The sequence below is a fragment of the Macrosteles quadrilineatus genome, unplaced genomic scaffold, assembly GCF_028750875.1.
Source record: "Macrosteles quadrilineatus isolate MER2022 unplaced genomic scaffold, UCM_ALF_1.0 Scaffold_1__1_contigs__length_201487025, whole genome shotgun sequence".
In the NCBI taxonomy this organism is placed as follows: Eukaryota; Metazoa; Arthropoda; class Insecta; order Hemiptera; family Cicadellidae; genus Macrosteles; species Macrosteles quadrilineatus.
The window spans coordinates 82905837-82928033 of NW_026542594.1; the positions used below are offsets into that span (position 1 = coordinate 82905837).

General features: G+C 34.4%; 1 protein-coding gene across 1 annotated transcript in view; it reads left to right on the plus strand.

Moving 5' to 3' along the window:
• Positions 1-22197, plus strand: part of LOC128983685 (succinate--CoA ligase [ADP/GDP-forming] subunit alpha, mitochondrial) — a 132261-nt gene that overhangs the window by 77079 nt on the left and 32985 nt on the right. The window contains exon 5 of the mRNA XM_054403087.1: positions 5308-5487. Coding sequence (XP_054259062.1) covers positions 5308-5487 — 180 coding nt within the window. The remainder of the gene's footprint in view (positions 1-5307; positions 5488-22197) is intronic.

The following is a 22197-nucleotide window of genomic DNA, read 5'->3' on the forward strand; positions in this document are numbered from 1 at the left end:
TTGCAGTCACGGCGTTAACCGTCTACGTTTCTTACACTCACTGTGCCATCGTTGACATGTCTCTTGGTCACGGTGCTAACTTCAACATACCTCGTGGCACAGAAAACATACTAAGAACGTTTTCTGTGCTCGTGGTTACTTCGCCAGCATGAATATCTCCCGCGATTACGGAGACATCATCATCGTCTCCTGGGTCCGCCAAACATCGTGAAATTCTCTCGCAATCACGGAAGTCTCACCATCGTCACTCACGACGCAGCTAATCCCGTCCCGATGATTGGAAATATGTTTTCCACGAAAATTGTCTGAACTGTCGGGAACCATCTATCCATATTATGCAATGTACCTATTGTAACATTGGTCATTCACGGAGCATAGCACGAGGGGATTCTAATTAAGTATATAGCCTACCTGTAGGTTGCTTGGCTTCAACATTTTAACCTTGTCGGTTCGGTAGATTCAGTGTTTAACCAGAACAGCAAACAGACCACCCCCTTTTTTATGATTTTAGTACCAGGAGATCAAGGCTTGCTCGGTTGTGGTTAATTGGGTTTAATCGTTAAAACAATATCATACACAGGACCCACTTTACAATCTATAATATTAAAACGAAACAGGGTTTTTTATTTCACGATTCTGAATCAACCACTTGACGGATTTTCATGATTTTTGTGTTGAAAGAAAGATAATTTTGAGAACTAGGGAATGTCGAAGCCATAATTTTAGTTCAGGGTTTCAGTTTTTTAGAAATTAAGTTTCAATTTTTAAAAAGTCTAGCAGCCGACGCTAGCAACTTAAAGTATTTTCAAAGCTGGTTTAACTAACAGCTGGTTTATAACTGTCATTGAAATGTTTATGTTACGAGTTGTTTGTTTACAAAAATATTGTTCGTTGGTGTTTGCCTACATACTATCATTGACTATTGGATACAGAAGAAGACATCCCATCTATATGGATCAGCTGTTGCCAATTTTTTTACTATAAAAGAATTTAGTTGTGTGAGCTAGTCTCAGATTGCGCTAGTGTCTAAAACTCTATTTTGTACCTTATTTTTTGTTACTGACATAGTTGCTGGGTCACGACAGTTGCTAAGCTCATAATAAGTCATTCCATCAGTTTGAATTGGTAAAAACCATCATGTAATCGGTATAAACCAGTAATTTAGATCAGCGCATTCTGTAGGGGGCTCACATCAACTAAGACAAATTTTATTAAAAACCTGGCTACAACTTTAATATGGAGATGGTACTATTTCACTTTAAGGTAGTTTTCCCCTACCGTGAAGGATCTGCGTTTTAAGGAAATGTGTTATTTTGAACTAAACCTCTCAAACACTTGCGTTTAATCAAGTTTTTTACCAGAACCTAATGACCAGAACAATAGCTATGAGAAAGCCTCCAATAAAAATCTCTTCTGGTGATAACAATAAAGTAATATGTTTATTATTATTATCTGGCAATCCTGTGTCTGGTTATTTTGACCTACTTATTTCAAAATCTAAAACATGGGAAATAGATACAGACAGCAAGTATTATAGTGTTATAGATTCAGAAACTAATCAAAACAAATGTACTGAATGTGATATTATTTTCAAAAGTCATACAAAATTCCTCAATCACTTGAACAAAGACCATTCTAAAAAATGTAATGATTCATTGACAATTCTTAATCCACCTAAACACACCGAATGCAGATCTCCTGATTATCTTTCAAAATATTTTGAAGTAAATCCAATACAATCCTCTAAAGATCAAGTACCATCTATATGGTTGCCTCGCTGGGAAAAGATCGTTAATCTTAAAAGATTGCAATATAATTTGCCAAATGGATCCATTGGTGACAAATTTGTATAATTACTAGCGGAAGAAATATTATTGCTAGCAACTGGAAAAGAAACCTCTGAAAGAGTAATATGTTTCACTGCTGTTATTTTGCAATGAGAAAAAATTATAAAACAAACAAAAGACATCAGAAGACTAATTGATAGAAGAATTAATGAGTGGAAGGAGGAGAGGTATGATGACCTTATAAATGAGGCAATCCGATGCGATAGATCTTTAAAGAACAAGTGTAAAAAACTTAATACAAATGAACAAAAACAGTTTACAGAAACTTATTTCAACAGACTTGTTCAATGTGGAAAAATAAAAGATGCATCAAGAGTAGTAAACCAAAATATGGTAGGAGGAATCCTTAATCCTAAAAATTATATCGGTGAATCCAACACTACAGTTTATGAATTATTAAAAGAAAAACATCCAGACCCAATAATTCCAAACAAAGATTTACTAAAACTACCTGAAACCATGAGTGAAGTTCCCAAACTAGAAAACACAGAAATAACAGCAGAGCATGTTGAGAAAGTAGCAAGACAACTTCATGGAAGTGGCGGGCCAGGAGGAAGCTCCTCAGAAAATTGGACGGATTTCTTGTTAAGACATGGAAAGAAAAGTGCGCTGCTGAGATCATCAATAGCCTCTTTAGCCATGAAAATGAATGGAGAAATAAAATACCTTGGTATAAAATAAGAGCCTTAATGGCAAATAGATTGATAGCCATTGACAAATGTCCCGGAGTGAGGCCAATCGGAATTGGAGAATGCCTAAGACGAATCATAGCTAAATGCATGATAGTAGCATTTGGTGATGATGCAAAACATGAAATCAGAAATCAGAATCAGAAATCAGAATGTTTTTATTGTCCTTCAGCATTACAAACATGCAATAGACAAAGTCAAAGTTTGATACATTACAAAATTTAGGCTATATACAGTATCAGAGTCAACGTTTAAAAGCTAACAGTTTTAAAATCGTAAAATTCTCTAAGGCTATAAAAAGGATTTTTACACAGCCAGTCATACAACCTTACTCTAAATACTTTTTGGTCCAGGGATTTACTGCTTTCAGCTAGCTTATTAAACAACTTAAGACTAACAATATTAAAGCTACTTTGACATTTACTTAACCTAGTGTATGGTAACTCAAGTAAGGATTGGTTTCTGGTATTGTGTTCATGTAAGTCTGATCTGAAAACTAAAGAACCTATGCCATAATCTCTTTTTACATTTACTAAACAAACAAATATATACAGATTTATCACAGTCAAAATTTTACTATTACTAAACAAGGGTTTACAATGATCGGTAAAATACGCCTTATTTATTACTCTAAGAGCCTTTTTTTGGATTAATAAAACTTCACTGACATGACAACTATTTCCCCAGAGAATTAGGCCATAACTTATCACAGACTGGAAAAATGCAAAATAAGCTATTCTAACATACGAATCAGGTACAATGTTCATCAAGGACTTAAGCAGGAAAATTACTCTAGACAATCTTACACAAACAGATTCAATGTGAGCCTCCCATGATAGCGTACTGTCAACTACAATACCAAGAATTTTGATGTTGATGTTTAGGTACTAATGTACTCATTTGCCATTAAGGCATGCTTTAGGTACTAATCAACTATGTGGAGGCCTAAAATCAGGCATAGAGGGAGCAATACATTTTATGCAAAATGTTATGGATGAGAATTTTGACAGTACAAATGAATGGTGCATGATATTAGTTGATGCTGATAATGCCTTTAATAAAATTAACAGAGCAAATGCATTGTGGCAAGCAAAGTTACATTGGCCTAGAGCTGCCAGATTTATTTACAACACTTATCAATGCAACGCAGACTTGATAATCCCTGGAACAAGTAAAAGACTGTTCAGCAAAGAAGGTGTCACCCAAGGTGACCCTTTATCAATGATTTTGTATGGATTAGCAACTCTTCCACTAATTCAGGAATTAAAAAGAATGCCAGATGTTTTCCAGACCTGGTATGCAGATGATTCATCTTGTCAAGGATCCCTTAATAATGTGATACAATGGTGGCAAAAACTTAAAGAAATAGGTCCAAAATATGGATACTACCCCCAAGCAAAAAAAACCAAACTAATTTGGAACCATGATTTTGAAATTCCCAAAAAAGCTATGAAACAAATAGAGGGAATGGAAGTGGTTCATGGTAGCAAGTTTTTAGGAGGCTTTATTGGCTGCGAGGAAGAAAAGAAAAAAAATTGCAGCAGAAAAGGTCAATGCCTGGACCCAGCGTGTTGAAAATATTGCTGATCTATAAATAAAGCCAAAAGTACCCATGAACTTTTGAGAAAACTACAAGTCACACCCCCATAAACCATATACTTAAAATGTTCGTCATGACGAGAAACCTTGCGCTTAACTATCCATTATTTCGTAAATTGCCCTTTACAGTCGTAATTCCTTTCCAAACGGTACCTTCCATATACCTAATGTTAAAAATGCCTCAGCTGTACTTATTTGTTTGTATTACTGTATCCTGTTTTGTTGGTATTTACTCAGGGGAGGTATAGAAGAGGCTACGATGACAGCTGAGGGCTTTTTATTAGCTGAGGGAACGCCATTACCGTAACAAAACGGTCGATAGCCATCGGCTTCGGTGGTCTAATGGTTAGCGTGCCGGGCTGATATACTGTAGGTCCCGGGTTCGAATCCCGCCGGTAGCATTAACTTTTTGTCCAAGATTTTTTTTTCAGCAAGTTTGGTTGGTTTGGTTTGGTTATTACAGTTTAATTTAAGTCATTATAAAATTTTAATTGAGCAATTTCTAGTTTTATTTTATAAACAGAATGTTTTTTCGGATTACTGTAAGCTTTTGTTATATTATTTCTTTATCAGCAAGTTTGGTTAGTTCGGTTAGGTTATGATAGTTTAATTTTATAATTAAAAATTAATAAAATTGAATTTTAGGCATTTATAATTTTATTTTATGAACAGAACTATTTTTGCGATTAGTAAACCTTCATTGCCAAAGTGCTCTCTACTACAGCGCTGTTCACGGAGGAATTTTGAACTAAATGCCTCATTTGTACCTCCCCTAAGTCAGACCCTGTTTTGTTTATTTCAGCTTAACTTAACCAATCAATAATTTTATTAATACTTATGAAGTCAAACGGGGTGAAGCAGGGTGAAGCCCGTGGGTAACAGCTAGTTATTTATACTGTTTATTCCTCAGTTTTAAATGTTTCTTTCATTAAATACAGTTAAACTATTTTTTCAATCTAATTTTTCTTTTATTCTCACCTAAAATACAGTCCACCTATTAATTATCACCCAGTACTGTTTCTTTATTTATCCAATTATTTCACTCAATAGCTAACTGGTCCATATATGAGTCTAAATCATTGTAATTTGATTCTTAAATTCTGTTGAATAAGACTTGAACTCAAATTGTTTCTTTTGATTTATTACAAGATCTATTTTTCGATTGTCACCAGGTGGGTTTGGGCCAAACTTTGTGTGTTGGCATTGGTGGTGATCCGTTCAATGGAACTGACTTCATTGACTGTCTGGAAGTATTCTTGAATGACCCCGACACCAAGGGCATCATCCTCATTGGGGAAATCGGAGGTGTAGCTGAAGAAAATGCAGCAGAGTACTTGATGAAACACAACTCTGTGAGATAATTGTTTTATTGTAGCAATAGTTAAGTCATAAAGTACCTAGTTTATTCTAATAGTGATACAGAGTGGCCCACTGAAGGTAGTATTTTCTTTCCTGCTAATCCTTAATATTATTGTATGGGACTTAACCGTTGTTAGACTAGGCCTAATTATAGAATCTATAAATTTATTATTCTTCTAGAAAAACATTCCAAAGATTAATGATGTTTCAGACAACCAACTATAATAATAATAATAATAATTAATAATAGTAATAATCTTTATTTGTCATAAGATCATCGTCAAAGTCAAAATCACGATCATACATCAACCGTCTAACAAAACAAAATCAAAAACACTTTCAATATTTTGAAAAAACAAAGGCCTATATAATACGTGAAGGTGATTTCTACAAAACACTACTCCTCCGTTAATAATGGACGGATTTTTACAAACGATGTGCCAAAATGAAGTATTTTAAATGGTAGAAAAAGGAGGATAGCAGCTAGCTTACCTTGAAAGTGTGGGTAGGCCATAGAACAAGTAGAAAAATATTTTGCACACAATTTTTCGTCCCCTAAGGGACTTTGTCAAGTGTAGAGAGAGTTTATAAATTACAAGATGGCTGCTGTCATGGCTGATGGCTGTTGTCAACTATGCAGGGTTGCCTCATCTCATTAGTCTATTTACAACTATGTACACAACTTTATATATACACACACATATAATATTTTATATACAAACTAGGCCTATTATGTATTTAGCTAGCTGCTTGGACAGGTTTATCTTAGGTTAAGGTTGGGGGGAGTTCTGGAGTTGGTTATATTCAGGGTTGTCAGAGGCCGGGAATTCCGGGAAAATCGGGAATTATGCGTGAATTTTAACAGCCGTGAAAAAACCGGGAAATATGCGTGAAAATCATATTATTCCGTGAATTTAATTGATATCGTTATTACAGTTTTTTTTTCAAGTAATTTTAATAGTTATAAACCGTTTTGCAATACTTTCTTGATTGATTTTATAGTAAACCAAAATTTACGGTTTACTGGCGAGTGGCGATGGTTCGGAAGAAGCAGAAGGTAAGTTGGATGTACACTACCTACCACCATGAATAGGCCTACACGGGAAGCCGACGCCGCCGGTCGCCGGAAGCACTTAGTTAAATATACTCGCAACTCAAGTCGAGTAGTAGAGGTTAAGCCGATTTCGTTGATGTTTGACAAGTAAATAATAAGAAAGGAAAATGTTTGAGTTTTATTTAATCCCTTAACCCCTTTCAATATTGACATACTAGGCCTAATAATTATTGGCAACCTAGGCATCGCTTGCGTCATCCATTTCTCTGACAGCGACAGCTGACACTGGGTGATGGTGATAGTGGTAATAGTGGTGTGCAGCGAGTGCGATGCATTGAAATTTCAATTTGATTCTAAAAAGGGATCAATCAATAAAATCTTTATTCAATATTAGTACTCTGTACATAGAATGGTGTCAATATTAATGAATACTAAGATACATTATAACTAAGATTGGTTAATACTAAGGCTGTCAAAACAAAAGATATAGTTATATGCATGAAAAGAAAAACAGAACTAAAAACTTTCTTTACACATCATTTTTACATGGGAATTCGGAGAAAGAATATAATGTTAAATCAATAAGATATTTTTTTAGTTGATTTTTGAATTTATTAATATTTTTCTCAGATTTAATGGCTTTTGGTAACATATTATAAAATTTTGACCCCATATACATTGGCTTCTTTTCATAAAATCCAAGTTTATGTTTGTCAATGCCAATTCTATTCCTGAATCTTGTATTATAATTATGAGTATCTCCAACAAAATGAAGTTGGTCCTGACGGTTTTTCACAGAAATTATAGTTTCATAAATGTACATTGCATATACAGTCATGATACCAATTTTAGAAAAAAAGAGTTTTACCGATTCATTATAATTTAATCTTAATATAATCTGAATTGATTGTTCCTGAATTTTTAGTATTTTGTTCAAATTTTGAATGGAAGTTGCCCCATATAATGAAAGACCAAAGGCGATATTTGAATGAATATAGGCGAAATACACTATTTTCAGAGTCTCTGTTGAACAAATTTTTGAGAGCCTCCTTAGTGCATATACCCCAGAGTTTAATTTAGAAACTAGATTATTGACATGGCTGTTCCAAGACAAGTTGCTGTCTATAGTTAATCCTAAAAATTTAGATTCATACACCTTCTCTAATTCAGTTTCATTTAGAATGATGGTAGGTGACAGCATATTTTTATTATTTTGATAAGTTTTGAATTCAATGAAATTTGTTTTAGCAGAGTTTAGTACTAAACTATTATTTTGGAAATACTGATTTAAAAGAGCCAGGTTTGAAAATGATGACAACTCAACCTCCTCAATAGAGTGCCCATTTATTTGAAGATTGGCGTCATCAGCATAAAGACATAAGCTATAATTATTATGTAATTTTGGCATGTCTTTTATGTAGCATGTGAATAACAAAGGTCCTAATATGGACCCTTGAGGAACACCTCTTATTACCTGTTTAAGAGTGGATTTGTATTTGAGCAATCTATTGTTATTTAAATTTTAAATTTCTACAAACTATTGTCGGTTACATAAATATGTACTAAACCAATTATATTCGATGTATCGATTATCGTCATCGATACCACCATCCATTGGTTACCACTTGGACATTGGTATCGGTTCGGTACCAAGACTCAATTGTAAAAAGTCGATTCCGATAACACCGGACACCCAACAGGGATAAATATTTTTTTTAACATTTATTAACTTTATAGCTACAGTATTAGTTTTGTAATCACGATTAGTTTTGTAATCACGGTTAACAATTTTCATAGCCAACATAGAAACTATCTAGTTCAAAACAGCGACGGTGCCAGTGACATTGTTTAGCTTCAGCTCATTGCACAACACAATCTACATTTCAAGATGTCAGACTCAACTCATGAGACAACCGGCGCGCGAATGTCCTGCCAACACAAAATTAATTATACTAAACAATGTCTGTATCAATAAGTCAGACATTTAGATGTATTATTTTTATTTTTAGTACAAAATAAATAACCTAAACACGTTGAAATGTTCCGTTTCCTCCCTGCAATATTCAACCATTAAACTTTAACATCGTCATCGTCGTATGGTTAGGCTTGCTTTATATTGCGCCAAAAAGTAGGTCCATATTTATCTGTACTATCTACCTGATTAAAGAGTTTAGTTAAGTTTTAAGTGCTACTATGACACAATGCATTTATTGAAAAATATCATAAGCCTTAGTCCATGTAGATTTTGTAATGTTATAACGAATGGTGAATGTTGACAATAAGTATGTAACAACAGTTCTCATTGGTCAGGAGGCGACAATGCACTACCATGTCAGCCAATCGACTTTTGTGTTTCAATGGAGCAAATGACGATTGCTAGACATCGTTTTATGTGCTTTGCATATTGTGGGTGGGAAGGGTATCGATAATTTATCGTGATTCGAGATCCGATATGTAGTACGTGTTCGTTTATGCATAATGAGTATTTAAGTATAAAAAAACTAGGTTAGTTACAGACAGGTTCAAAACATCGATTGTTACGATCCATTTTTGACACCCCTACACGGAAGTTATAGTGACGTCGTGCATAAGGGCCAGGCAGGCCGGTTCACAGTGAATCCACTCTGCCGAACCTATACTCTTGGTATCATCGGGAACATAGTCAAACACTTTTGTTACTAAATAAAACTATGGCATGTTTTGTAAAAGCACTCTTTTGGAGATTCTAGTCCCTAAACATAATCTTTATTTTAGGCTAAAAGCAAAACTTATCTATTGCCATACTTTACTCCACAGACGTCGACTTATTCTACAACTCTTTAAATAATACCAGGTTTCAGTCAAAATACTTTTGTAAAAATTGACAGTGTGCTGTTTTAACACAGTCATTCCTTGACCACGATCGTTTTTACTTCTTATAGAGAAAAGACTCTCCTTACAAAAAGTATTTATAGGTCAAGATGTAATTTATGTAGTTTTTTAAAAGTATAACTGCAATTGCTTTTAAAAATAAACACAAAAATTGTCAAATGACTTAGATTAATACTTGTAGGCCTAAGCCTATTTATAAATTAGAGGAAACTTTATTAGATCTCATCACAGTCAAATTCAAACATTTGCAGTGTTTTAAAATAATTAACACTCAGAAACGTTTGTGTAATGGAAATCTGCAAGCGACTGACGCCAAGGGTAAGGGAGGGCATGTGAACCAGGCTTTAGAGCAAACTTTCTCTTTTCCTACCCCATGTCCCGTTAGACGGTGGGCGGAGCTTCACACTAAATAAACACTCAGTTCATTCATTCACATTAGAGAATAGTTTTTGTGGCAGTGACGTATGTCTCTTGTCTGCTCTTCATAGCTCACACGTAGATTTCTTTCGAGAAATTATAGGCTAAGTGATAATCTTGATTAAAAATAAGTGAAAAACTGTTGACATTTTCAAGAAAGAAAAGTTAAGAAATAAAAGTGTAAAAAATAAAAAGGTTGCTTGATTAGTTATTCTGTATATAAAAAATCCTCATTTATGAATGTAGATTTCTTTCGAGAAATTATAGGCTAAGTGATAATCTTGATTAAAAATAAGTGAAAAACTGTTGAAATTTTCAAGAAAGAAAAGTTAAGAAATAAAAGTGTAAAAAATAAAAAGGTTGCTTGATTAGTTATTCTGTATATAAAAAATCCTCATTTATGAATGTGTTTTCAGCTAGACTTGGTTACTTATTCATAGTTAAACTAATTTTGAAGATATATAACTGTTTCTATAAGCCTATTTATAAATTAGAGGAAACTTTATTAAATCTCATGCTTTAGTCAAATTCAAACATTTACAGTAGGCCTATTTTAAAATAAACAAAACTATTAAATACACTCAGTTATCGCAAGTATGGAACAGTGATTGTTAGTAAGTGTATCACTCAGTGTTATTAGATAAATTAAGTTTTTACGGCATTAAAGGTTCGTGTTTAAAGTTTTTTGAATCATACTTGCATGGAAGATCTCAGTTTGTTGAGTTGAAGGGTGATCGTTCAAGATGTCTGGATGTAATAATGGGAGTACCACAGGGTTCTATCTTGGGGCCTTTATTATTCCTTTTATCAATTAATGACCTACCTGCCAATGTGTCCCTTTCTTCAACTACAATGTTTGCAGACGACACAACCTTTCTTACTATAAGCAATGATACAAATGTCTTGTCTAATATTGCCAAAAATACTATTTTAGAAGCCAAGCAATGGTTTAGTGCTACTGGTTTGATTATTAATGAGAATAAAACTCAACACTTACTCTGCCAGACTAAAAATAGAGTCGAGGATTACAATGAACCAAATGACATAAAAATTTTAGGTTTAGTGATTGACAACTGTTTGACCTGGTCTCAACACATTGATTTCATTAGTGGTAAGCTGTCTAGGTTTATTTATCTTCTCAAATGTCTTAGCTCTAGTCTGCCTCAGAATTATTTAAAGTCTGTGTATTATGCTTTTTTTCACTCAATTTTAAGTTATGGTGTTTTGTTATGGGGAAATAGTACCCATGTAAATAATGTATTGTTAATTCAAAAGAAGGCTGTGAGAATCATAACTAGATCTCGCCGAAGAGCACATTGTAAACCGTTATTTGTGGGCACTGGTATATTAACTGTCATTAATGTTTTTATCCTGCATTGTCTGATTAATGTTAAGAAAAATGAAAAAGAGTATGATTTGCGCCAAGACATTCATGGTTATAACACAAGGAATAGGGGTCTAGTTGATGTACCTCACTGTAGGCTACAGAAAACTGCAAACAGTCATTTTGTTTTAGGTATTAAATTATTTAATAAGCTTCATCCCCAAGTCAAGTCCTTGCCGTTAAGTGTCTTTAAAAGAAAATTAACTATGTGGCTTTCATCTCACCCATTTTACAAAATTGAGGAATTATTTGAATGTGATCTCATTTTTTGCTAATGTTAAATGTTTTAAGTTAGGCTAGGATTTTTATTACTGTAATTAATTTTCATATATTTCATGTTTACTATTTTGAATGTTTTTTACCATATTCCATCTGTGATAATGTTAGAAATTTTGTTTTTAAGTTAGGCTAGGATTTTTATTACTGTAATTAATTTTCATATATTTCATGTTCACTATTTTGATATGTTTTTTACCATATTCCATCTGTGATAGCCTAATGTTAGAAATTTTGTCCCTCTATGTTCATTGTTAGACCTGTGATAACCATTAGCCTTTTTAAGAAAGACCCACCATTATTCACTATTATTCTTAATTTAAGTTTGTTAAGTTTGCCTATTAAAAAAAAAAAAATATTTTAAACCTGTTAAATGTTAAACTAAGGGCAGCCTATATTTTGGAATTTTCATGTCAAATTTTATTAATTATAAGTATTGCATCTTATATCTTTACAATAATAATGACGATGTCAATTACAATAATGTATTGTTTAAAGACTGAATAAATGACTATTCAATGACTATTCAATGACTATCCAGAAAGTTACGACAGATTACTCACGATAATACTCACGTTAAACACTAAAGAGGTAAGAGCCGATGTAACGCGTGTTTAGCACTCTAGCATGTTCTCTCCAGCCATTATATATTTAGATAATTGAAAAATCTTAAGGATTCTGTTACAATACAAATTTATTTCAATTGGTTTAAATACCTGCTTGTATGTAATCCAATAGTTGCAATTAAATGTCACGCAACTAGTTTCAACTTTATGAAGAAGTCATCCTCAGGCGTCCAGTGGATGTCAAAATAATCACTTCATCAGAAGGTCGTCGATACACATTATAATGGTACATTCACACACAAACATGCACACGAACACGGACATAGTTAAGTTACATAAAAAGTTACATTTACAACGAGAATAAGACCAATTAATGGTAACTTAAGGATGATGCATCACGACTGGGTGAATGTGGCGTCTAGACTCTGAGTTTGGTGAGGGTGAATTGAGCCTAGACGCCACATTCACCCAGTTGTGATGCATCATCCTTAAGTTACCATTAATTGGTCTTATTCTCGTTGTAAATGTACCTTTTTATGTAACTATGTCTGTGTTTGTTTGTGTTGTGTGTTTGTGTGTGAATATACCATAATGATATTCCTAGTGTCATATGACCAGCCGACTGCTAGAAGACAACTGTGGAATGGACTTCCACACTATCAGTTTTTGTAAAAACTATAAAACTGTATTGGCAACTACGGTGTAAAACTCTTGTCACCACCTGAGGAATGCAGTCCATCTACAGGGGTTCAGTCACCAACTGAGGGATTTGTGCAGCCTGAGGAGAGAAAACTGGATACCACGCTAACTACTCCAACACCAACCTACAGCTGTCAAGTCCTGTTACCAAGCTGACCCCTCCGCTGAGACCAGCCAAGGCCGCACAAAAAAAGAGCCGTAATGCTTGTCAAGCATGATGTCACGATAGAAGACGGCAATGGCGTAATGTTTGCCATTTGTGATCAGCTGCTTGTTTTAATCTTACCTTGGAAAATAAATAAATAAATACTAACGTCGTTGCCGTCTTCTATCGTGACGTCATGCTTGACGAGCATTACAGCCTGTTTTTTAGTGTGGCCTTGGACCAGCAGACCTGCAGGACCAATCATGTCTACCATTGTCACCTAACATGTCTTCCATGGAGGAATTTCCACCGCTACCATCTTCAATACTGCTTGAAAGGGCTCCCGATGGTGTAGTGGGTTGTGATCAAAGTGTAGGTGATAATAGTCATTTTTTATTGGAAACCTTAACGCCAGTGAATCATGTCTAGTATTAGAAACGTGTAAATGGTGTTGATTATGGTGATGTCACCTCTGAGAAATGTGGCAAAAAACCACTCAGAAATACCTTCCAAAATCATAATATTTGTCAAGTTGGGTTAGATATTTTGTTCCTAAATATTCAGGGTTTAAATTTTTCAAAAAAATGTACTTTAGATAGTTTTTAATAATTCTAAGATTAACATTATACAGGGTTAGTAAAAAGTGTGGAGACCCCCTGTTATTTTTTAACGGCCCATACTAGAAAAACTAAACTTGGCACACCATTATGGCATGTTAAGAAGTACTTTTTGGGCATAACCGCCACTTGGCATTCATCCCCAAAATGGGGGATTTGGGGGAAACTCAAAAATTAAGACGCAATACAAAGACCCATCGAGTGACCCCTCATTTTGAAGGTCCTGGTAAAAGAAAACCAACAACGCAAACTGGAGGTCTCTATCTCAGTTCAGTAAAAAATGGCAGCTAGTTGAAATTCTCATAAGTTCCCAAACCCAAAATGGGGGGGTTTTGGGGGAAATTCAAAAATTTTAAATGATAAGCCCCGTCGAGTGACCCCTCATTTTGAAGGTCATAATAAAAGAAAAGTAACAACGCAAACTATAGGTCTCTATCTTAACACAGTAAAATATGGCAGCTAATTAAATATAAAATTGCAAGTTATTTCCAATTTCTAAAGATTTCAATCAGCTTCCAATTTTTACTGGATTGAGATAGAAACCTCTAGTTTGCGTTGTTGATTTTCTTTTACCAGGACCTTCAAAATGAGGGGTCACTTGATGGGGCTTATCATTAAAAACTTTTGAGTTTCCCCCAAAATCCCCCATTTTGGGTTTGGTAAGCAAGTGGCTATTAGGCTTAAAAAGTACTTCATTACATGCCAAAAAGGTGTGTGGAGTTTAGTTTTCCTAGTGTGAGCCGCTACAAAATTTACAGGGGGTCTCCAGATCTGGAAAGCTGCAAGTTAAATTCAACTTCTGAGAATTTCAATTGGCTGCCATTTTTTACTGGATTGAGATAAAGACCTCTAGTTTGCGTTTTTGGTTTTCTTTTACCAGGACCTTCAAAATGAGGGGTCACTCGATGGGTCTTTGTATTTGAAATTTTTGAGTGTCCCCCAAAATCCCCCATTTTGGGGATGTACACCAAGTGACGGTTATGCCCAAAAAGTACTTCATAACATGTCATAAAGGTGTGCCGAGTTTAGTTTTTCTAGTATCGGCCGTTAAAAAAATAACAGGGGGTCTCCACACTTTTTACTAACCCTGTATGTTTATCTGAACATTGGCTTTCTAACAATGGGGTTGATCATAGCTTTCCAGAAAGTGTTTACTGTGCTAGTGCCTTTTGCAGATCTGCACATATCAGAGGAAGCACCACCATATTTGTACATAATAAGTATAAGTCCAGAATTTTTTATGTTGGTAGGTTTTGCAAGGAATTGACTTTTGAAGCATCAGCTGTTTTGATTGATGAATTAAAATTAATCATAGTATCATTGTACCGCTCCCCTAATGGAAATTCCAATGAGTTTTTAACAATCATGGAAGAGCTTTTACATTTCATATCTAATTGGACTAGTTATAAGTATAGTGATGGGTGGGGATTTTAATAACAAATTCAACATTCAAAATAAATCTAAACTTTAACAGAATTACTTAACCTCTTTAAACAATACAATTTTTATTATCTAAATGATAAACCAACAAGAGGGGACAAAATATGTCTTGACAATGTTTTTGTTTGTAAAAAATGGGCCACAATTTGTTTTAACGGTATTTTTGATTTTCCCTACTCTGATCATAGTGGAGTAGTTATTAATTTTTGCCCACCCAGGAAAACTAAACAAACAGTTCCTACAATGACAGAACATGTTCCACAGGCTAAGTTCAGAGTAGCCTTACATAGTATTAATAATTTATGTAATAATTTAGCTTCATATGATTGGCAAGACTTGTTATTAAAACTTGATTATATGGAGTCAGAAACTTAATTTCAATTTGTCTTCATCATATTACTTAATAATTTGAACTATTCTAAGACCCCAGTAAAAAGAAAATATGACAATAAGCCAAATTGTAAAATTAAATTCAAACAGGAATGGTACACAGCTGACTTAGCGTATATGAAGCAAAAACTGTTGAGCCTGTACAATTTAAAATTTGGTTTAATTGATTCGAGTAATTATAAGTTTATTATCAATGATGAATATTAAAGATTGAAATTTCAATATAAAAGATCCATAAAAGAAGCCAAACTAATGTAGGTGTAGCCTACCTCATAGAAAGTAGCAACAACCAATGTAAAGCAGCATGGGATCTTATAAAGAAAAAATAAATGTGTTTAGAAAGGCTTCCTTTAACTATTGAGTCTAATGTCCTTCTTAACGACTACTTTATTAACTCTATTGCTTATATTAAACTACAGCTTGATAACACAAAAATGCAGAGCTCACCAATAGACCTTACTGATGGTGGTATTAATTTAAACAATGTTGCATTTAGTTGGAAAATTGTAACGCCTTTAAAAGTTGTCAATGCAGTACAAAAAATGAAAAACTCAAAAAGTGATGATGTTTATGGAATGTCAAATAATTTACTAAGAAATATTATTTATGGTTTAGATGTACCTCTTGCTGATTGTATAAACTCATTGTTAGAAGCTGGAGTATTCCCAGATTTGTTGAAGGTTTCACGTGTTTGTCCAGTCTATAAGAAGGGTCCAAGAGATAAGCCTCAAAGTTATCGTTCCGGTAGTTGGTAAATTAATTGAAATCTTGGGTCTTTGAACAAGTTAATGAATATTTTGAGTAGAACAACTTGTTTAATGTATCCCAATTTGGAATTAGAAAGGGAATGTCCACTATTGATGCTCTTGATAATCTAATTCGTCAAATTCATGGGGCATTTGAAAATAGGTTATTTGCTCAGGGCACTTTTTGTGACCCTACTTACTTACTTTCCGTGTCCGGAAATCAGACTTCGCTTTTCCAAAAATTAGCTACCGATATGACTTTGTCATTCGCTTGTAAAAGGTCATCTAATGTGTAAGACTGGTCCAGGCGTGGACAGATCAGCCGATGGCGAGGATCCTGAACAGCACAACAAGCACACAAGATGTTTTCTTCGTCTGGTAAGAAACCCCATTTCTGCATGTTTGTCTTAAATTCAATTCAATTAAAATACAATTCAATTCTTGCATTTTGGTACCTCGACCCTAAATTCGATTTAGGGTCTTCCACACCGTGTAATGCAGGCATCAATCAGGAGCCAGTTCCTCCCTGGCTGGTATGGGAGGGTTAGTCAACTTGGCCTCCCACCTTGCCACCCAATTGCTTGAAAGTGATCCATTCAGGACTCGTGTCCATGATAAAAAGCTCTTTCTGGACCGAAGCCGTCGCTCTGCAGGTTGGTGGCCGTGTAATGGGTGACGAGGGTCTGTCTCTTGCTTAGTCCTTTCTGCGTCGGCAGCATCATCACGTCGGATTGATGGAGAAACGATCCCTATGATAGGATAGATTACTGGGGTTGGTTTCAAACACCCAGTTACAATCCGAGCCATGTCATTGACTGCAATGTCAACCTTTTTTGCATGTGACGATGCATTCCATAATGGTGCAGCGTACTCTGCAGCCGACACACTGAGCGCTAAAGCTGAGATTCTGAGGACATTAGGGTTAGCACCCCAGCATCTGCTGGTGAGCTTCCTGATGATATTATTCCTCGCTGAGACTTTACCCCTCGTCGCAATACAATGCGCCTTAAATGTCAGTGTGCGGTCCAGTATGACACCAAGATATTTGGGTGTAGGACAATGCTGAAGACAGTCTCCCCACCACCTCACATTCAACTCACGGCCTGCTTCTCTATTGCTTAGGTGAAAGGCACAAACTTGGGTCTTAGCAGGGTTCGGCTTGAGGTGATTTGCGTCATAGTACTGGGAAAGTTCATTTTAGAGTCATAGTCAGCTTCTGTTCCACCTCTTCAAAACTCCTACCTTGTGCCGCCACCGCCGTATCATCGGCATATATATACTGACGAGTAGCGTTTGGCAACGGTTGGGCGTTAGTGTATATTGTATAAAGAGCTGGGGCTAAGATGCTACCCTGAGGCAATCCATTTCTTTGATTCCTCCATCTACTTTTCTTGCCTTGAAGGGACACAAAAAACCACCTGTTATGAAGAAAAGTGCTTATCATTGAAGTCAGCTGATAGTCTTTTGTAATGCTGTTTTGTGGCCTGAGCAAGGCGTTTGATTGTGTTGATTTACAAACAAATTAAAAAAATTATGGGTTTCGAGGGCCATCTCTACAATTCTTTTCATCTTACCTAAACAATTGTAAACAAATAGTAAGTATTAACAGTAATACGTCACAAGAAAAGAATGTTAAATGGGGTGTTCCCCAAGGCTCAGTCCTTGGTCCACTTTTATTCTTAATTTACTTAAATGACCTTCCATTAGCAGTAAAGAGTCAAACTATTCTTTATGCTGACGATACAACATTTTTGCATGTAAACCCCAACCTAACAGAACTCAAAAATCTTGTCCATGAAACAAAGCTAAAAGCATCAAATTGGTTTAATGCTAATGGATTTTTGCTTGAAGAAAAAACCCAAAACATGATTTTTACACTAAAACAGATCCCCATTAACAGTGATTTAAATAATAGCACAGCTGTAAGATTTTTGGGCCTTCATATTGATAATCAACTCACATGGAATGCTCATATAGATTATTTTATTATTTATCTTCAAGATTGTCTCGTGTGGTGCATCTTTTAAATCGTATTGTAAATCAGGTTTCTAAGAAATATGTAAGGACGGCCTATTTTGCGTACTTCCAGTTAATCATGAGATACGGATTGGTGCTTTGGTGTGGTAGTGGTAGAATATAAGAAATTTTGATTCTCCAAAAAAGGGCTTTAAGAGCTATGACAGGGACGCACCCTGATCATTACAAACCTCTATTTGTAGATCTGCAAATTCAAACTGCAGTAAATTTGTTCATTTATGATCTGATTGTTTATATATTTAAAAAAAACCCTGAATATCTTCAATTTAATAATCACAGTCACAACACTCGTTTTAAAAATACTCCGCTGTTAGAATCCCATTGTCTTAGTAAAACTAGTAATTGCCACATAATTTTATCAATTCAAGTGTATAATTCAGTAAAGAATAATATAAATATTCATTCAATTAACAAATTTAAGGCTATGTTTTATAGTTATCTGCTTCAAAACCCTGCTGTATATAGTCTGGTAAACTGGGAGAAATTGTCCTTTAGTTTTGGTTTTCATTTCGGTAAAGAATGTGAATGTTGTGAATAGTAAATGTTGTAATATTTGGCCAGTAAGAGTATTTTGTTGTTTATGTTAAGACTTGGTTTGAAAACTGCAAATAGACTTTGTCAATGATATGTAAATGTATTCTTATGGCAAATAAAGATTGATTGATTGATTGATTAATGTGTATGGATGACCTTCTGATGAAGTGATTATTTTGACATCCATCGGACGCCTGAGGATGACTTCTTCATGAAGTCAAAACTAGTTGCGTGACATTAATTGCGACTATTGTATTACATAGAAGCAGGTATTTAAACCAATTTATATATTCAACGTAATCCGGAGCCTAACATCAAAAACAAATTTATTAAACATAAACGTAAGAAATAGGGTATTTCATAATAATTGAGGTTTGATAATTCCAATGATCAAATATAGGGTCGCTATCTTAGGTTTAGCTCAGTAGAACAGAACAGTGAGTTTCTAGCTTGATGATTACAATGATTACAAATATTCTCAGGGAGGGGAACTCGACTGACTCAAAAGATCTTCAAATATTTACAGTATAACCTCGATTAACCGAGGGCGGATCAACTGGACGACGGATTAACCGTGGTTAATAGACGCCTCTAAAGTATTGTAACATAACTTCATTATCCAAGAAAAGTACCAGTAAAATTTTATAAATTGTTTTTCTTTAGTCTAATGTATTGAAATTCATTATACATTCAACTATTCCTGCCCATTATTTATATGCAGTAGGCTCCCACATTATTGTTTTTAAAACATAACAGTTCATTTAACAAAAATAAAATGGAATCATAACAAAGAATTATTGGTCGATAGCTTCAAGGTCAAGCTGCGGGTCAGACTTTTTTGTTCGGTTCGGGTCGCATCGATAATTTTGGCTCTCAGGTCTTGGGCCAAAATAAGGTCGGGCCAAAAATCATTAATTAACGTATTTTTTGTTTTAACGAATTTCCCATATGGGGAATAAGCTATTACCGTAGGTCTCATGGTAAGACCTAGACACGGGACCGATTTATTTTTTTGTTTTGAGGTCCCCAGAGGCCAAAAACACCCTCCGTTAAAATCATACTAATATCATAGAATAAATAAACACCAGAGAAGAGCAGGGGCGGCCTAAACTTCATGCGATATTTATTCGGGCTGCCCGAGTTAGTTGGGCGGCCCGAGTTCAGAGTGCGCTAGCGTAGTCTTCGCGTCGGTAATGCAGTTCTGCAATACACAGTACGTTGTTGACGTCTACAGCAACGATGCGCTCGGCGCGTAGACCGTAAGCGTGCGCTAATGTTTTGGTATAATAAAACTAACATTTGAAATAAACTATTACTTTATTACACATTAAATGTTATAAATGTTATTATTTCACTTTATAAATGAAATTGTGATGAATGGATTGCTATCTCGAAACTATTGCGGTTGTTTTAAATGTGAATGAAAACTAATGACTTATAATATACGTGGAGGGATTAGTCTCTCACGTCCTATAGAGCTTTGCAAACTGAACAATGTGATGCTCGTCGATACAATCACAAAAGACACATCCCTTGCCCTGGATTGGGGATTACAAACATTCTATGAACTGGCAAGGGAGGGTCCGTCCTCTCGCAGAAGGACGATGTTTATGACACCACTGTACCTGTGTAAAGCCGACAAGTGGCCCTGGCAGAATAAACGTTGGACTATAATTTTTTTGAAATACTGAACTAAATAAGGAAACTGACTATCCTAAACAATTTACTTGCAATATTATATTTATACCTACTAAAAAAATAAAAAAAAATAAAACTAAACAATCTTGATAAACAATATGATTCTATTGTTTTGAAGTCTACTATCAATGTCACTTAGACTGTAATTTTTTTCATTAGTATTATTAGAAATATTGTTGAACTGAACAAATAATAATATTAGTTATACAAATTGTATCATATTGAAGGTATCCGTATAAATGTTTGCATACAAATGAATAGAAAACATTTTAACACTGTACGACAACAAGTCGAAATATATTGCTTTAAGATTTACGATAAAAATAGATTAGTGCCGGTGGACATTAGTCACAAAGCCCTGTTACTGCGTCAAAGTTCCCACCAGAAACAGGGTACTTCTTTTATGGAGAAGTTCTCTTAGAGATAGGCACTATCGCTCTAAGAGACGAACAACCAATAACGAATATTTAAACAGAAAGCTATATTTAAGTTATTATATTCCCTCAAATATAAGAAAAATTACCCTATTTTTAATATGCGCATATATAATAATACCTATACACATTCTTGACTAAATCTAAATACATAATATATTTACATTTAAAATGTACAAAGTCTAAACAAGAAAAATTAAAAGAAAAAAATAATAACGCATGTTAGAAGCATAATTGCAGGCACAATACTGAGTTGTAAATAAAGAAAATGGTCAAAGTTATGAATGATGAAAAATGAAACGAACATCAAATTAAAAAGGTTAATGGCGTAGCAACATCATCATAAATAAAACTATCAATGTAAATGTAAAAGGTTACGTTAACAGCATACATTTAAATCGTAGCCCTAATAGTGTTCAATCTTTCATTAGCTACAGTATGTCACATTTTATAGTACAATTTATATTTGTTAAAAATCTACCAAATTGTTTTTTTTTTTAATATATGACATAAATAGGAAACTTTAAATGACCAAAATTAACTGTCAACAACAGATTAACATGGATAAAAATATGCATATAAAATAAATAAATATTTCTGGATAAATATTTCTTATGAAGATCATAAGAATTGCTAGGACAATTTTCAAAATAGTTCTTAAAATTTGACATAAATAGGAAACTTTAAATATGTACAATTAACCAGATAAAAAAATCTCCTTTTATAAAAATAAGCATACAACATAAATATGCGTGGAATTATGAAGAAAATAATAATTACTAGAACAATCAAAATAAAGAAAAACTACAATAATACAATAATTTTCACTAAATAGGTAGTAAAAAATATATAATGGTCAAAAGTCGAATTGATACGTAGTAGGCATAAACGAACAAATTAACATCTAGGAAAATTTACAGGCAAATATTATGAAGAATAATAAATCTGTTAAGGTTAATATTCAGTGCCACTGGAGACGTATTTTGATGGTAGAAGAGGTGCAAGTGTAGCAATGTATTTACAAGTTCTGAACTAGTTTAAGTTTTTCCTTGTATTGAGAGAAGTTAGGTGTTCTGGATTTGGGAGTCCTCAGTTCTTTTGATTGCCATAAAATTGTTTTCATAATTTTAAGGCGAATTACGAAGTTCACTAGTAAAAGGCGGTGAACGTAGCAATTGTCAGTTTGTTGCAGCCATAGTTTGTCCACTCTGCTTATTTCTGTAACAGCTAAGTCCACTAGAGCACATTTGACACTATTCTTGTACATAAGGGAGGGAAAATGTGTTTGAAATGTGTTCAGGATCACTTCTGTAATTTTAACCATTGTTGGTGATGGTGCAGTGAGATGTGAGATGCCCTCCTTTGTGCCGTAGGATTTGTAGAGGATTAAAAGCT